General features: G+C 34.0%; 1 protein-coding gene across 1 annotated transcript in view; it reads right to left on the bottom strand.

The window, feature by feature from the left end:
* Window positions 1–18,162, bottom strand: part of UBA6 (ubiquitin like modifier activating enzyme 6) — a 68,468-nt gene that overhangs the window by 14,646 nt on the left and 35,660 nt on the right. Inside the window, exons 14-26 of the mRNA XM_087827156.1 lie at window positions 16,973–17,116; window positions 11,432–11,499; window positions 10,860–10,938; window positions 9,915–9,995; window positions 8,625–8,702; window positions 6,763–6,944; window positions 6,343–6,448; window positions 4,803–4,892; window positions 4,614–4,694; window positions 3,773–3,901; window positions 1,644–1,695; window positions 1,492–1,555; window positions 453–522 (exon numbers count right to left, since the gene is read on the bottom strand). Coding sequence (XP_087683282.1) covers window positions 453–522; window positions 1,492–1,555; window positions 1,644–1,695; window positions 3,773–3,901; window positions 4,614–4,694; window positions 4,803–4,892; window positions 6,343–6,448; window positions 6,763–6,944; window positions 8,625–8,702; window positions 9,915–9,995; window positions 10,860–10,938; window positions 11,432–11,499; window positions 16,973–17,116 — 1,224 coding nt within the window. The remainder of the gene's footprint in view (window positions 1–452; window positions 523–1,491; window positions 1,556–1,643; window positions 1,696–3,772; window positions 3,902–4,613; window positions 4,695–4,802; window positions 4,893–6,342; window positions 6,449–6,762; window positions 6,945–8,624; window positions 8,703–9,914; window positions 9,996–10,859; window positions 10,939–11,431; window positions 11,500–16,972; window positions 17,117–18,162) is intronic.

Genomic DNA, 18,162 nt, shown 5'->3' with positions numbered 1-18,162 from the left:
ATAAGCGTTAAGTCAATATGAGGTGGCATTTGCAAATTTCCTGAAAAGCATATAAGAAAGTATCATAAAGTAAGCCAAATAAATGTTAACAATGAGAATCTTTAAGGAATATTTTAAATTTGCTAAAAAAAATAGTTCCCTTTGGGTTTTCAGAGTAACTACAATCGAAGTTAATAGGTTATAAATGTTTTAAAGTTAAGATTGCTTTTATAAATATCTGTTTCACTACTTAAACTCAGGAAGAAAAATTAACTTTCTTTTACTTAGTAAGGCTGCAATGCGATTTAGCTTTTGCTATGTTAGAATGGGCAACAATACAACATAATAAAAAGCTTGTATCAAAGAACAATTCTCATAATATATAAACACCTTTTGACGATGCAAATAGCTGGTAAGTCATTTAATTCTAGCTTGGCTTTGTATCATTTGCTAAGGCTTGAAGAATATCTTACCTCTTCTGTAAATGGAATGCAATAGATTGCAGCATATAATTTTGCAGCATTAAGGAGGAAACTGAAGTGCCTTTTGAAATTAAAAATATAAAACAAAATGTGAATACACAGTTTCAAATAAGATGTTTAATTCATTAGAAACGACAGCCTTTTAAGATCCTGAAGAAAAATAACCACAGAATTTTTGTTACAGGATTTTTTTTTTTTAAGTTAGGCAGTGAAGTTCTGCCTAACTTAGACCTAAGCATTGCAGAAGCTATAGAGAGAAATCATCAGATGTTTATCCTCATAAGCACTGATATTTAGGTAGTGATCAATTATTACTTTGGGGATATAAGTGGCCGGAAAAAGAAAAATTAGACTAGGGAAAGAAAATTCATTTTAATTCATAAAAAAATTACACATTTGGTTTTATAAAGTGTGTATCAGGTTTAAACTAAGCAAATGAGTTTGTTTAAAAACAAAGAAAGGTAAGTTTGATAGGAGAAGCAGTCAGGATTAGGTGAGTAGAAGCCTAAAATAAGCACCAAATGAAAAACTAAGCATAAAGGAAAGCTTACAACTGTTTGTTTATACATAGATATGTGTGTGTGTGTGTATATGTATGTAGATGTGAGTGTATAAATAAAGTATATATCTCATATGGATAGGTATACAGGTATTCACTCAAAGACCAACTCTTTGAAAATTAATTTGAGATTATTTAGGGAGGAATTTAGTAGTAATCATTTTTACCCACAAATAACTTAAGTTTCTTATACACTAGCTTCATTAAATAGAAAACATCTGCTGTCACTTAACTTTATGTATAAAGTCAAAGAGGTGACCCTTCAGTTTCACTTTAGAAAAGATAAAAATAATGAGGTTATTTACCAAAGAGAGTAAATAAATAGATTGTGAGGAAAGGGTTGTGACTGGCTTGACTGGACAGCCTATGTTTAACATTAAAGAGTCTGAAATTTTCTCCCAGTAAGATAAACCTATACAAAGTTAAAGATTTACAATAAAAATACATATAAAACTGGATAGAAATACTTACAAAGGTTCATTGAAATCAAATTTTATTGGACAAGGAGGCCTCTTTGGTGACTGCCAAAACAAACCTAAGAAAAGATATAAATATTATTTTAAATGGAGGCAGCCAGTAGTAAGTTACATTAAACTTTCTTCTCAACACTGAGTTATACTTACTGCCATCTTTTAATCGAGTATCCAAAGGGAAACAATAAAGAAGCTGAAGAGCCTAAAGAAAAAAAAAATGAAGTTAAAAAAAAAATTAAAATGCACAAAGATACACAGTGAAGTCTCCCAGCTACTCTTGTACTCCATCTGTCCATTCTAGATTCTGTCACTGCCCCCTCCACGCTGCCCTACCCCAGCCCAATACCTGGAATAAGCTCTATTGTTATTTTAAAATCAACACTTAAAACAGCCCTGTCGGGCATGGCTCAGCAATTGAGCATTGACCTAGGGTCCAGGAGATTGCAGTTCAATTCCTGGTCAGGGCACATGCCTGGGCTGCAGGCTCGATCCCCATTAGGGGACGTGCAGGAGGCAGCCGATCAATGACGACTCTCTCATCACTGATGTCACTCTCTCCTCCTTTCCCTTCTTGTCTCTGAAATCAATAAAGATATATTTAAAATAAATAAATAATAATGTACACAAAGCCATTTCAAAATGGAGTCTGAGTGGCCATCCCAGAGAAACTGACTCGCAGGTCTTAACCCTCAAACCTCTGGAATAATAAAATTGGGCAAAATTACCACTGGACTGGGCCTAAGGCAGCACTGTATTCCAAACAACTGTTTGCAAAGCTAACAAGGAAGCATTATGACCACTAAACTGAAAATTAAAAAGACATTCTTTAGAATTGGTAACGCTATGGCGGTATCTGCATCTACAGAAATTCCTTCTTTAGAGTACTAAGACCCACAAAAAACTTTCCCTTCTATTCATGTAATCTTGCCCCTTCTCCTTCTCATGAATACCCCTGGCCTTCACCTCCTAATAAAAAAACTATTCTAGTTTCTGCCTCAATCAGTGCTTCCTAAATAGTTATTCTTTTGGATATCATCTAAATGCTTATTGTCTCTCAATTTGGCTTTTTATTTTCAGGGTAACAGCATTTACAGCAAACAAAAATATAGATTATTTCATCCCTTTTTACAGAAATAGTGGCATAGATTACATTTATTCTGTGACTTTCAAAGAGCTAATCATTAAAACAAAAAATTAAACCAGTAAAATATATATTATTTTGTATTTTAAAATATGTTTGAGATTTGCTTCAAAACCATCCGGGGAAGGGTATGTTGGGCGGCGTTATAGATGAAAACAAGATTATCTATGAGTTGATAACTGTTCAACCTTAGTAACAGATACATGAGGACTACATGGGAGTTCATTACACTATTTTTTCTATATTTCTCAATTTTTCCATAATAAAAAAGTTTTTAAAAAACCTACAAAAGGCAGGGAATAAAAATAGGTCTTGCAAGCTAGAAACGAGAGGGCACTGATAACCAGGGTAAGAGTAACTTGAACAGCGATGGGAAACAGACATTTACTGGATGAGGACTTTGCAATGGTGAGTGGAGACCACTTTTTCCAAGCAGCGGGGCCAAGAAGAAATGGAAAAACAGGGATTAGTGTAATCAAAATTTTAAAAAGATGAACTTAATTTATAGTCCAATAGGTAAAAAAAACCTAAAGAGAGGAGGAGACTCAACGAGAGTGCAGGACACATTCTAGCCACTGTTGCCAGAGGTAAGAATAACAGCTAATGTTAGTGTTTATGGGTCAGATTCTGTTCTAAACACTTTACTTGTATTAACTCATTTGAGCCGCATCACTGCCCTATGAACTAGGTATCAATTTATTACCCCCATTTTACAAATGAGGAAACAGACATAAAATATGATTATCAGATAGGATGGGGGAGGCAAAATTGCAACAAAATTTATGATTGGATGTCTATTTTTTCAGCCTCTTGCTTTACTCTGAAAAACAAACTACTTTTAGACTACTAATGAAATGTATTTCTTATACTCCCGAAGGAATTGCTACTAAAACCCAATTTTGCAAATGGAAAGGATCAATTAAATGTATAACTAACGAGCCAATGAGTGAAGTTTAATCAGTAACATTCAAAGGGAAATTAGGTGTGTGCCCAGCATCTGTTCTCACCTAATTTACTTCTTATTTCTGAAAAGCTTCCCGAAAGAAAGAGTAGACATTTCAGTCAATGAAATTAATTTGGTAGTAATTAAATAAGCCAAGGAGAGACCTTTTCTTAATGTTTTATAATGCATACTTACCTTATGGTTAAAATATTTTTCAAACTTTAATCTTGCTAATTCTACACATTGGGCCCAATTTCTAGGTCTTCTGCTAAGTAACTTAATAACTTGAAAGGAGCCTTCTAAACTGTGTCCAGTTTGTAGCTTCTAGAATGAGAGAAAATAAAACAAATGCATTTCCAATTAATCTCTCAGCTCCCCCCACCCCCGGAAGTATTAAAGTGCCACCTCCTGCTCCTCGCCACTGCCTTTCTTTTCTTTTTTCTCTTTTTGGAGGGGAAACAGAAAAAAATAGCACATGAAATTTTAACTCTAAAGTTTCTTGTCTCCCAAGTATTCTCATGTCTTGCTAGCTATTAGTACTATATTATGTTCTGACTAAAAGAAGTAACAAGAATAATGTTTCATACTAAAAAAGCTAGCATTTAGTATATAGAATTAAAGGAACATAAGAAAACATCTTTGAAGTGCCCTCACCATCAGAGTAATAAGTCTAAGATATTACTGTCCAATTGTGAAAGTTTCATTAGAACTCAAAGAGCTTAACACGCCATTTTATTATTTGTAGCTCTCCTAGCATTATTGTAACATGCTTTTTAGGTTGAACCATATGAACTGATGTTTTGTGGGTCAAACATGGTCAAATATTGGCAACTCCATATAGTTGAACCAAACTAAAAAGAAAGAAACTAAAAAAGGTCATTTGTGACCTGCTAACTTTAACATTCCTTAGTTACCTACTACAAACAATAATAATCTCTTTAATACCTTTTTAAGGAGGTAAAATAAACCATTTGCAGGGAACTTGAAAATAAGATTACACACAGTGTTGTTTCTATTAAAACATATTGATTTTTACCTGTAAGACTTCTTCTGCAGATGAATACGCTTGCCAAAATTTGTTAAATAACGAAGGCTTGTGGGAAAAGGAACTTTCAAACTATTATGGAAAAGAGGGAAAAAAGTTACAAAAAGAGTCTAATTGAAAGTTGGAAATATCTTTTCTTATACAAAAATAAAAATTCCTTAAAAAAAACACCTTCCTTACCTTATCTCTTGCCCACTGTATAGTATGTTCGATAGCAGCTGGAAAGGATTTTAGAGTACAAAAAGGTATTTCCTCTTCTGGGGGGTCCCGCTAATTTATAAAATGTGACAATAGACAGTTAAGAGAAGAAATGGCAATTTTTTATTGAATTTACTTGAATGTTTTAAGACCATTAAAAAAATAAAGTTCAAAAATAAAAGAAATCCAACATTTTTATATCTTCTCTCTTCTGGGCACTAACAAGGCAAGTTATTCTTTTGACACTTAATCTACTTGTCAATAGCAATGTAACAACAAACATGAATTCTATTATCACTTTTATCTCTGCACTCATTTGGCACCATGTAGTACTCATGGCAGATAACCATATATAACTAATTTTTCCCTTCCAGGAATCAAGGATACATTTAAAGCTTTATACCACTCCCTATTATGAAAAGTAATTCAAGAATCCCCAATATGGTATAGTGCTCAGCATACCATGAGTTCTCCATGGAGGAAAAAACTGGGGAGCATGAATGTGTCCTTGATGCTTCGTACAGTTTTTAGTAGAAAGTGTGTAAAGTAAATGGCAAAAGCATATGCTGTCTCATGTAAAACAGGAACCACTGAAAAAAATCCATCCTATATAGGGTATATTTGGACTATGCTTATTGGTTTACCCAATGTAAAATAACTCACTTTGTCTCTTTTTACTTGTAGGTTTATATTTTAGTTTGTTCATCTCTGAAATACCATGAAACATAAGCCAAAAGAGGTAAGCTATAGAGTATTAAATTCTCATTTTGAGTATGAAGTCAGAGAATACAGGAGAAAGTCTGGGAAAGATGTAGAACGAGAGAATCAAGGGAACTTTCGGAATTTTATAATATTCTCTACTTTGAAAAATTTCCCATATGACACCCAACATATCATGATTTCCTTCATCTAATTTCTTTCAAATTAAACTTATCAATTTGTCTACTATAATGTTTTTATTATGTAAACTTCTGATTTCATGAGAGTAAATGGGAAAACAAATTTTGGAAAAAATTTGAAATTTTACTAAACATTTTCATTAAATAAAGGGATATTTATATTTACACTTGTAAAAAAATATAGTTCTATTTTATGACTTGGGTTGGTCTTTCTTTAAATCCTAAGGCCTATAATTATTTCTTAGGTAAGTGGTATCCAACTTCATCAGTATCTTAAGATTATTTGTGGGGGTTTAAAAAAGTTATATCTATATATCATCTATAGAAAAAACATATATATTTAGCTTGGTCCCTAAGATTTAGTGAGTTACAGCTGAATGGTTGTTAGAAATCTGAGAAATAAATAATAAACAAAAAATAGACTCCAGAAAGCCCTAAATCAAAATGTTTATGATTTACAAAAATCAGTTCAGCTATGTTCTTAAAATTGTACATACACATATGTATAAACATCACTGGCAGATGAAAATAGGATTAGAAAAACTAAATCAAATTTTTGGACTGATGAAGACAAAAAAATTATGATATAAAGAGACATTACTTTAAAAAAATTGTTCACTTACATGACTATTGTAAGATTCGGTCAAACGAGGTACAATAACTTCAGTGTGTCCCTTAGTGCCCATTGTTCCAGAATCCAGGAGGGGCAGTAGATTTGCTACACAACGGCTATTTGAAAAGACAATAGGAAACAAGCAACATAAAAGTGAGCAATAACAATGTAAGCAGAGGAAACCCTACCACTTTCTACTGACGACTTCATACACTGGTGACTTCTTGACTACAATATTTTAGGAAACAAACACTACCACCAAACAATACATTCATCATTTCTCCCTTTTCCCCAGTAGGGGAGTGCAGGAGGCAGCCCATTGATGTTTCTCACTCACACTGACCTCTCTCTTTCTCTCTCTCCCCTCTCTCTAAAATCAGTAAAAACATTAAAAAAAAATAAAATAAAAATCTAAATTTCAGTTACATACCTGTCTACGTATCTCCTGGCTTCCACATTATCTAATGCTGTAATAATTATATCTTGTTTATTGTAGAACTCATCATTGTAAATAGCCTCAGTGGCTGGACATACTTTGTTCAAGTGTGCATCTATCTTTACTTGAGGATTTATTTTCAGGGTTGCATCAGCAGCAGTATAACTTTTAGGTTTCTACACAAATAACAAAAACAGAAGAAATAAATGTTAAACAGAAAAGACAGACTATGACTGAACTTACACATTCTTGTCACTCTGGAAAATATATATGCGGTGAGAGTAATGAGATCAATTTCCATTTTTTAGTTTGTCGACATTGCATTCATTGCAGTCATATTACATTTAATAGTTCATATTAGTCTAAATAATTTACACATTATTAATAGAAATCTAAACAACTTCTCTTTTATAGCTAACTGCTCTAGAGTTCTTAAATTAGTTAGGCTCTGGCCGGGTAGCTGAGTTGGTTAGGGCATTGTCCCAACACGCCAATGCTCTGGGTTGGACCCTCGTTCAGGACACATACATGAATCAACCAATGAATGCATAAATAAGTGTAACAACACATTGATGTTTCTCTCTCAAATCAATTTAAAAAACAAACCCCAAAAAAACAACTAGTTAAAAGTCCAACTGAAAAAACATTGTTCTTCCTAGTTATGAGGTTTGTATCAGCTAAGTGCCCAGAAAAAAAAGAGAATACATTTAGAAAAATATCAGAAATTCAAACTGCATAAAATAAACTCTCACAGGTATGATAATCTAACACATGGGGAATAAAATAAAATAAAAATATTATTACATATGTTTGAGTTTTATTAAAAAAAGAGTACCCTAAATATAATTCACTCATTTCTTAAAGATCATTAGTATTATTTGAAGTGTCATCAAAGTTCATTTGGAAGTACTGGCTCTGACGCTAAATATCTATAGACTATTATGTTTGAATAGCTTGGTCCCTAAGATTTAGTGAGTTACAGTTGAATGGTTGTTAGAAATCTGAGAAATAAATAATATTCTCTAAATGCATCTAGTTTTGATGGTATTCCTGTCTCTTCTCACTGTTCCACTCATGTTTTTACTTCTCAGTGCTGTTAGTATACATACAAAGCAGAAACTTTGTTAAAAGTCAGTAAAATAAGAATAAATAGGCCAAGTTCTTCTATAAGTTAAATGCACAGTTAATTAATTTTGTGACATACATTTTAGTTCATGAGAGAACCTGTTACTTAATTCTTTATATTTGGATAGGTGAGGCAATTAGGTTAAATATGCCACCTACTTGAGTTAATTTTCTGTTTATGACATTCTAAAGCTTAGTTAACTATGATTATATGAGTTGTTAAAAAATAAAGTGAAAAACCATTTCTAAAGTAAGAACAAATTTGCTTGACTGACTAAACTGTTTTTTTCCCTGACTTAAATATTTTGCTCTCTATGAAAAAGACTGAAAACAAACATTATTTTACAATAAAAAAGGATGCTAGTCAAACAAGATCAGAAGATCATAAAATTGTAAGTGCTGCACGTGAACACTTCAAATGAGAGAGCCGGTTTCTATATACATACTTATTTTCTAAAATTCAATATGCAGACATATTTTGGTAATTACAAAATGGGAAGAAAAAAAATACTGCCCACAATTCCCAACTCAGCTTTTAATATCCAAAAATCAATGCAAAACCCATTTTTACATTAAAAAATAAATTTTTGTCACTAATCATTCCCATTATTTGATAATTTGAGGTTTTAATAAAGAACACGCTGTCCCTGTCAAGCGCCCTTTTCCATGTATTAAGAGACAGCTCTCCTGTCTGCTAACATGCAGATGAGTAAACCTGAGAGCGCAGGTACCTGTATGTGATGAGGGCGAAACAAGAACTGTCTGTTCAAGTTGGATTTTTCTATCAAGTCAGGATCCGTGACTGTAACCTAGTATCAAGAAAACGGTGAAATTATATGACAAATAAGCGTAAATCTACTCTTTGCTCACGATGACTAAAACAACTCCTACAGTTATTCTAAATTATTTTGCCTGGTAAAAGTTATATGAATACAAGTACTCCAAAATGATTACCATTACTATTCTTTTTATACCTACACTTAATTATAATTAATGTTTAGCAAAGAAACATGTCAAACAAGTTAAACATCTATTTTTATGTGGTTATATTAAAAATTTTAACATGCATATGTGACTTATCTAAAGTTAATTAAAATATCTTGCTCCTGATCAATTAGAGGATATCTAAAGTCTCCTGTCTACTTTCCATGTTATCAATGAACATTTTACTTATTTTTAACAATCCCACTTCCAAATCAGACAGTATTTTAATTAAACGTTTTAAAAATCAATCCAAGAATGTTGACAAATGCCTGTACTTACCCTTGCTTCATGCACTGCTCATGTTATCTAATAACTCTTTCAGCGAGAACCAATGAGTGGTAAATTTTCACCATTTTACTTGCCATGTACCTTTACTTGTCTTGAAAGATAAGCCAGGTATAGAAATCTGGGTTGATAGTAATTTGCCTTTGCACTGTGAAGATCTGCTTCCCTATCTTATAGGTGTGCATTTCTTGTTGATGAGAAGCCTATTAGGTAATCTCTCTTTTCATGTTTGCCTCTGATTTACTTGAACACACCTGTCTCTTTTTGGCTTCCCAATTAATTCACACTGATAGTCTTAAAAATTTAAACTGTATACCATGTTTACATTATTCCCTCTTCTTTGGATAATCACTAACTGAAATTATATCTGAATAGTCTTCAACTTTCTAATGTTAGCTTCTCCCATTTTAAAGATTTACTTAATAATGAACAAGTGGTATCTAATAAAATAGTAACTATTAATGCGCTTTAGAATTTGCAAAGCCCTTTCACATTTGATCTTAACAATAACATTATGAAGTAGGTATAAATATCACCTGCACAGTATTAGAGAAAGAAATTTAGGAGCAAAGAATTAATTTGCCACAGGGTCTTTTGACAAGTGGCCAGAGTAGAATCCAATCCAATTGGAGTAAAATCTTCCAATTTCTAGCTTAATGATCAAAAGCCAATATTTCAGATCTATGTAGTTCAAAAACAGACACCAACAGAAATATGTATAAACTTTTAACTCTTAAGAATTTTTATCTTACCATTCCCTTCTCTTTGCTTGTGCCAACACCAAGTAAAGCAAAATTTTTTAACATTTCACAGCCTATGGCTCCACATCCTACCTATGGAGCAGAAAAATATATCAGAGATTCTCCTTAATAAAGAGCAATTTCATCGTAATTTCATCAAATGCTAACCTGTAATAAATATACACTTTTAAAAATAATTTGGACATTTTGATTCATTTTAAAGTATTTAATTGGTTTACAATGCCATTATTAACTGTCTCAGTTACACACAAAAAAAGTATAAACCAAGTAAGAAAAAGCACAATATTTACCTTTCCTTTAAACAGAAAACATTTTAAAATTCCAAACAAAAAGTGAGCTCATTTTTCTATCTAAGCTAAAAACAAACAGCACAAAACATCAGAGCAACATTTTAATTTAAAAAAGATTCCTTGGATATTTAAGAAAGACAGAATCCACCTCCATATTTCTTCATCTCGTGAGAAAAGAAAAAAATGACAGAAAAAACACCCCAACGAATATTAATGTATTTCTAGAAAATTATGTAATGTTCAAAACTATCATGCTCATATTTTCATTTTAGATATATTAATTCATTAGATCAGGGGTTGGCAAACTTTTTCTGTTAAGGGCCTGACAGAAAATATTTTCAGTTTTGCAGGCTATATGGTCTCTGTTACAACCACTCAAACTACTATCATAGTATAAAAGAAATCCTAGACAAAACATAAATAAATGAATGGGCTTGGCTGTGTCTCAAACAAACTTCATCAACACACAGGAAGATGGATTTGGTCTGCCAACCATAGTTTATAAACTATGTTCTAAAGATTTACCGAATGTCTACTATGTTAGAAACTGTACTTATTTAGACTCAAATCTGCTTTAACAAATTAACTTGATGATATACAATAGCAGTTTGCATATACTATCTCTTTTCATCATTATCATACTTACTAAGAAGATACTCAAATTTTGTAACTTCTGACACAAAGTGTTTCCAATGCAGGCTCGTAAGGCATCATATCTATCTCCTCTGAAGAAAAGAACATACCAAAAAAATAAAGACATTTAAAACATTATTAAGACTAGTTTCATTGTTAACACAAATTTAATGTACTTTAAATTAAAGGCAGAAATTTTGGGATATGTATATTTTGGGGAGAATGAATCCATAAACTTTTATCAGATTCTCAGAGATCTGTGACTCAAAAAGGTGAATGACCGATACAAATAAAAGTTGCAGATAGTACCTGTTCATCAGAATGGTATTTTGAATGTTAACCATTATCAAAATATATATAATTTAAAAGTTTATATTCATTATTTATAAAGTGGTAAAGACATATGGCATTATTATGACATGTCACCTCTAAATAGGGAAGAAACAACTGCGGAAGTAAATGAGCTAGGCTTCAGAAAAGACATTTAATTTAAATAAACTGCATGTTTAAACAAAAACTCTTTTAAACTAATTGCCTCTTACAAATATACAACTAAGAAAAAAGCAACAGAAATTACAGTTTTACCGTGGGAGAAAATCTTCACGTTCAGGTTTGCTTAGGAACTCGACAATATCTGCTGCTTCAATGTATAACTTAAAGTAGAAGATAAAAATATAACTTACTATGTATAAAACTTAAATTAATAGAAAAATTAGTTTTCTTCTGTAGTTATTTAATAATTAAGGAAAATAAGGATAAAATATCATTTTAGAATAAAATAATAGATTAAAATAACAATTTTTAATACAATACACACTCCTGTATTCTTTCATCAAAACAATGATTAAACTTGCAGGATTTGTTAAAAGATATAATTTGATTTGTGTAATTTAGCCATCTTGAAGATATTTTTTTAACAAACAAAAGGATACTTCACCTCCAAATCTATTTTATATAGCTACATAAAAACTCTGGAAGCACTATTTAATTTTAGGTATATCTGAATAACTAATGAAGGGGACCAGTTTTGTGACCACAAAATATACTCTTTGAAATACTGACTTTAAGTTGGTTATTAGGACACAAAAGACTCAGAAAGAACCTTTGACCCTCTCTCCCTTGATCTGCCTAAAGGAATTGAGATAGAAAAACCTGCTGAAAGGCAGGAAGCATTACCTTAGCAACATAAACTAAATGTGGCAGAAAGGTAGAAATGTAGGAAAGCCTGTTTGGTGAACTTCCTGTCTCCTAGCAAGAATTTGTTTACCACATGTTTGATCTTTCTCATCTATCTATACACTGCCTGCTTTCCCTTTGAAATCCCAGGCTCCTGTCTCCCTCTCCTTTGTCCAGATGGCATATAAGTCTCAACTGCCCAATGCCTCTTTGGGGTCTCATACTCTTATGGCACCCCGCACGTACATACTTAATGAATTTTGGACATTTTTTTCCTGTTAATGAATCTCATGTTAATTTGATTAATAACTCAGCTAAAAGAACTTGGAAGGTAAGAGGAAAATTATTTTTTGTGCCCCCCATAGTAATTTGATTACTCTTTGATAAGAAAATGCCTAGTCTATATTTATTTTCCAGCTTGGGTATACTATATGTCACTTATAATTACATTCACTATAGAGGAAATGACCTAGGAAGCCACAATTTCAGCACTTTAAAAAATACTAAGCAGAATTAGTTAAAGTTAATGAAAAAAAGAACTAAGTTTCACTCCCGTTTTCATTTAAGTTACTTAATGTGGCTAAATTTGAACATGACCAAATGGTTACTACTTACTTATAACACAGTATATTATTAACATAATTAATATTTCCCATGTTAACAGCTATTTAATCCAGACTTTTTCAAATGAACTTGTACTGTGTTAAAATAAATCAAATAATTCAGCAACAAAATAGCACTGTGCAGGAGATTAAAGATGGCGGAGGACTGAGTGAAAGCTACACTGACACTGTTCTGGGACCAAACTGGAATTACAACTAAAATACAGAAAAACCACTCTGAATAATCAACTACAACTGAAGACTAGCTGGAGAGCACCGTCATAACCAAGGATGAGAAGTGGAGATCACAGAGACTTGTAGGAAGTACGAAGGTGAGAGAGCTAGCTGGGCCCCCACAGGCAGCAGTTGAAGGTCCGGACGGATATCTCAGCTGTGGGGGGTTCCCACTGACGACTCTGGGCTTAAACCTCAGGCTGGGCTCCCCAGCCAAGAGCACCAGAACTGAGAAAGGTGCCCACATAACATCTGGCTGTGAAAAGCAGCTGGGTTTCTGTCTGCGAGATGACTGGAACTGCAGGCACCCTCTGAAAGAGCTAATACACAAGGTTTTGTGTGCAGCCACTCACCTTGGGCTCCAGCAGAGGGAGGGCAGAGTGGACTGGAGCTGTGAGGAGAATCTAGGGTTGTGGGCTCTGGAGATAGAGCTCAAAAGGCACCCCTCTGGATTCCTGTACTGGGCCATTCCCCCATACTGTAGAGGACATCTTTCACAGGCAGACATTTACCTTCCAAGCAGCTTTTGCCTAAATGGGAAGCAATTGCCCCACCTTGCTGGAAAACCTCTTGCCCTACCCAGAGGAGTTTCTACAGCCTGAGGCTCATTCAGAAAATCAGATTAATCAGACTGCAGGCAGAGGCAGACCTCAGAGTGCTATGAGTCTTTGCCTGATTTACTTCTGGACCCAGGGCTTGAAAAAGCAGACCTCGGTGCACATCTTGGTCTTGTCCAAGCACACCCAGCCCCAGCAGAGGAAACCAGAAGCTATGAAGTATGGAAAACCTCAAACAGGGTTCTCAAGGCCAGTCACAAACAGCGTTTAACACTGGCCTGCACCAGAGACCATCCAAAAGACTGGAACTCCTAGCAGATACAAATCCAAACAGGCAGCCAAAATGGGGAGACAAAAAAACAAGCCCCAAATGAAAGAACAAAAGAATTCTCAAGAAGAACAGCTAAATGAAATGGAGATAAGCAATCTATCAGATATAGAGTTCAGAATACTGATCATAAAGATGTTCAACAACATGAAAAAAAACCCAGAAACTATAAAGGAAATTAAGAATGACATAGTGGAAACAAAAAACATTGGAAGGAATGAACAGCAGATTAGGGGAAGCTGAGGATTGGATCAGTGAATTAGAAGACAGGGTAGAAAAAAATCACTCAATCAGAAAACCAAAATGAAAAAACAATTAAAAAACAGGAGGACAGTTTAACGGAGCTGTGGGACAACATGAAACGTAACAATATTTGCATCATAGGAGTGCCAAAGGAGGTCAAAAGTAAGTAAGGGTTAGAGAACCTGTCTGAAGAAATAATGGCAGAAAACTTCCCTAACCTGGTGAAGGAAAAAGCCACACAAGTTCAGGAGGCACAGAGAGTCCCAAGCAAGAAGAATCCAAAGAAGCCCAGACACATCATAATTAAAATGCCAAAAATTCAAGACAGAGAATATTAAAGGCAGCAAGAGAAAAGCAATCTGTTACCTACAAAGGAGCTCCCATAAGGTTGTCAGCTGACTTCTCATCAGAAACTCTACAGGCCAGAAGAGAATGGCATGAAGTATTCAAGGTAATACAAAACAAGTATCTGAAATCAAGACTACTCTATCCAGCATGGCTATCATTCAAAATAGAGGGTGAAATAAAGAGCTTCCCAGACAAAAAGAGGCTAAAGGAGTCTATCAACACTGAACCAGCATTGCAGGAAATGTTAAGGACATGTTGTAATAATAATAATAGAGAAACATAGGCATAAAGATTTAAAATGGCAATAAATAAGGACCTATCAATAATAACCTTAAGGACTTTAAGGGAGAGATCAACAGCAATACAGTCATAGTTGTGGACTTTAACACCCCACTGACTTCACTGGATAGATCTTCCAAACAAAAAGTCAACTGAAAAACAGTGACTCTAAATGGCACATTAGATCAGAGGGATTTAATTAATACTTACAGAACATTTCACCCCAAAGCTGAAGAATATACATTCCTCTCAAGTACACATGGGTCATGCTCTAAGATAGACCACATGTTATGACACAAAACAAGTCTCTACAAGTTCAAGAAGACTGAAATCATATCAAGTATCTCAGATCACAAGGGCACAAAGTTAGAAATCAACTACAGTAAAAACACTCAAAAACATTCAAACACATGGAGGCTAAATAAGATATGTTATTAAACAATGAATGGGTTACCAATAAGATCCAAAAAGAAATCAAAAACTTCCTGGAAACAAATGAAAATGAACACACAATCACCCAACATCTATGGGACACAGCGAAAGGAGTACTAAGAGGGAAGTTCACAGCACTACGGGCCTACCTCAAAGAGCAAGAAAAATTTTTAGTAAACTATCGAACCCTACAACTTAAAGAATTAGAAAGCTCTCCTGTGAAGCCGTCGGGACCAGGGCCTTTGTTTGCTGGGATCTTTATTACTGCTTCAATTTCATCTGTTGTTACTGGCCTATTTAGGTTTTCCGATTCTTCCTGATTCCAGTTTTACCTGATCCCACTCATATGTGGAATCTAATAAACAAAATAGACTGAGGAACAAAATAGATCCACAGATACAGAAGCATGGAACAGACTGATGAATCTCAGTGGGAAGGTGGGGGTGGGGAGAGATTAATCAAAGAACTTACATGCATGTATACATAACCCATGGACACAGATCATGATGTGCCGAGGGCCGGTGGTGGGGGAAGCGGGTGCAGATGAGGGGTAGAGGAGATCATTGGGGGGGAAAAGGGTGATATCTATAATACTTTCAACAATAAAGCCGGGCATGGCTCAGTGGTTGAGAATCAACCTAGGATCTAGGAGATCGAGGTTTGATTCCCAGTCAGGGTACATGCCTGGGTTGCAGGCTCGATCCTCAGTGGGGGGCGTGCAAGTGGCAGTCAATCAATGACAACTCTCTCATCACTGATGTTTCTCTCTCTCCCTCTCCCTTCCTCTCTCTGAAATCAATAAAGATGTATTTTTTTTAAAAAGATTAATTAATAAAGAAAAAAATAGCATTGTGCAGCCCTGGGCGGTGTAGCTCAGTTGGTTGGGCACCGTCCTGTGCACTGAAAGGTTGCCAACTGGGTTCCTGAGGCCAGGGCACATGGCTCAATTCCCCAGTAGGGGGTGTGCAGGAGGCAGCTTGATGGATGTATCATCACAGAGATGTTTTTCTCTCTCTCCCCCTTCTTCTCTAAAAAAAAAAAAAAAAAAATCTTAATAAAAATAGCATTATGTGGATACTTCTTAAAACATAAAAGGTGATATGTGTTATAGTCACAATGTTTTAAGTGTTTCAAAAAGTAAAGGCCTGAAGAGTATCCTGTGACACCATCTGCCAATTACTACTTCTGGTAACAGAAATGAGTTTTTTTAAAAAAAATTTCATCTTGTGTTCTTACCCTATCTAGTTCTCAAATCTACCATTCCCTTGTTTTCTACCTTTAAAAGCTTGCACCTAGAAAAGGAATCTGAAGACTCATGATGCCAAAGATTCCAGAATCCTGAGAGCCCATGAATGCTAAGGTAATAACATAGGAGACTAAGTATAAGGATAGAAAATTAATTCCCTCATTCTCACAAATGAGGAAAATACTTCCTAGAATGCAACACTGGGTTACAGTCCAATAACCTCAATATATGATTGTATCAGTTTCAATCATAGAATTAAATTTTGGATGGCATATTATATCTCTCTCATGCATCAAAAAATATTTTAAGGTTGTGTTTATTCTTATCTATTTATTTATTTATTTAAAAAAATCCTCCCCAAAGGATACTTTCCCCATGGCTTTTCAGAGAGCGGGAGGGAGAGAGAAAGAAACATCAATGTGAAAGAGATACATCAACTGGCTGCTTCCTACACATGCCCTGACCGGGGCGGGGGACGAAGTCTACAACCAAGGTATGTGCCCTTGGCCAAAATCGAACTTGGGACCCTTCGACTAGGTCAACACTCTAACCACTGAGCCAAACCAGCTAGGGCAAGGTTGTTTTTATAATACATTAATTTTAAAATTCAAAACAGAGATTCATTATATAGATGGGTAATTAATTCTTAAATATAAGATAATATTAAAATACAGAACTAACCCACTGGCACAAAGGAGAAAACTTTCCTGTCACAGCTTTCAATACTTCTTGGCTGGCAACACCTCCTACTGCGGCAGCAAGTGGGGGTAAAAAGCCTTGAGCAGTCCTCGAGAGCCAACGTACAGTGTCAGCATTTATGTCAGGCTGAAATATAAGCCATGAAAGACAATAATATTAACAATATTCACATAGTACACTCAAAATTTTAATGACAATGTGAGAATTTTTATAGCTTAATTTCAAAAAAAGTCACTCAGTTTCTCTACTAAATAGTTTTTAAGTCCTAAAGAAGTTCTAATCTAACAATAAAAGACCCAGTTGCATGTTAGTTTCCTAAGCATTATTTCTCTTTATCAATACCTGTTATTTTTGCTTTTTGACTCTTTATGTTACACAAGAGCACCATTTAGAGTTAACTGAAATAGGTAAGATTTATAGTTTTTGTTAAATAACAGTTCTCTGATGTCTGTCAATATTTAGAAACAACCTGAATTTTAAAAAAAGGTTCTAATGAAAACGATGGAAAATCCTTGAACATAGATAAATGTAAATAAAAATAAAATGACCCATAAAAATGGTAAGTTGCTATTAGTTTGTGCTCTAAGTGGTAAACTAAAAAAAAGTAAAAGTGTGAAAAGCAAGACATTGTTAAAAATAAAGCAGTTTAGAAACAAATTGAGCAGAGTGGCACTTTTGCATACTACTCTAAGAGCTAATCAGCACAAAGTTCTCATTATCATACTTAAAAACTGAGATGTTTCTAAAAATAAGTTTCTTAGTAAGTTTTTTTTCAAGTATGAAAGTTATAGAAAAAAATTAAAACATGTAAGAACTGAGGGAATATTGTTACTCTGGTCTCTTTCTGAGAAATATACTAGAGTCCAAAATTGATTTTAAGATTTACTATAAAGCAAGAGTAATCAAAATAGAATGCTACTAACAAAAGAACTGAAATAATCAATGGAAGAAAATAGTGACTGGACACTGAATTCATTGTGTACAGCTGAATTAATTATATACAGAATTTTGTATAACTAACTGTACACCTAAAATGGGTGGAATTTACTTTAAGTTTTATCTCAATAAACATGATAAATTCCTAATCACATCCTTCCTTTTAATCAGACTTCAACAATCTATTTCTAGCTTTCATATTTTCTTTTTAACTTTATACTTTGGCTATTTTATTG

Source organism: Miniopterus natalensis, chromosome 1 (assembly GCF_054644295.1).
Source record: "Miniopterus natalensis isolate mMinNat1 chromosome 1, mMinNat1.hap1, whole genome shotgun sequence".
Taxonomy (NCBI): Eukaryota; Metazoa; Chordata; class Mammalia; order Chiroptera; family Miniopteridae; genus Miniopterus; species Miniopterus natalensis.
The sequence above is the reverse complement of the archived record's forward strand: the minus strand, read 5'-3'. Positions and strand labels throughout refer to the sequence as shown.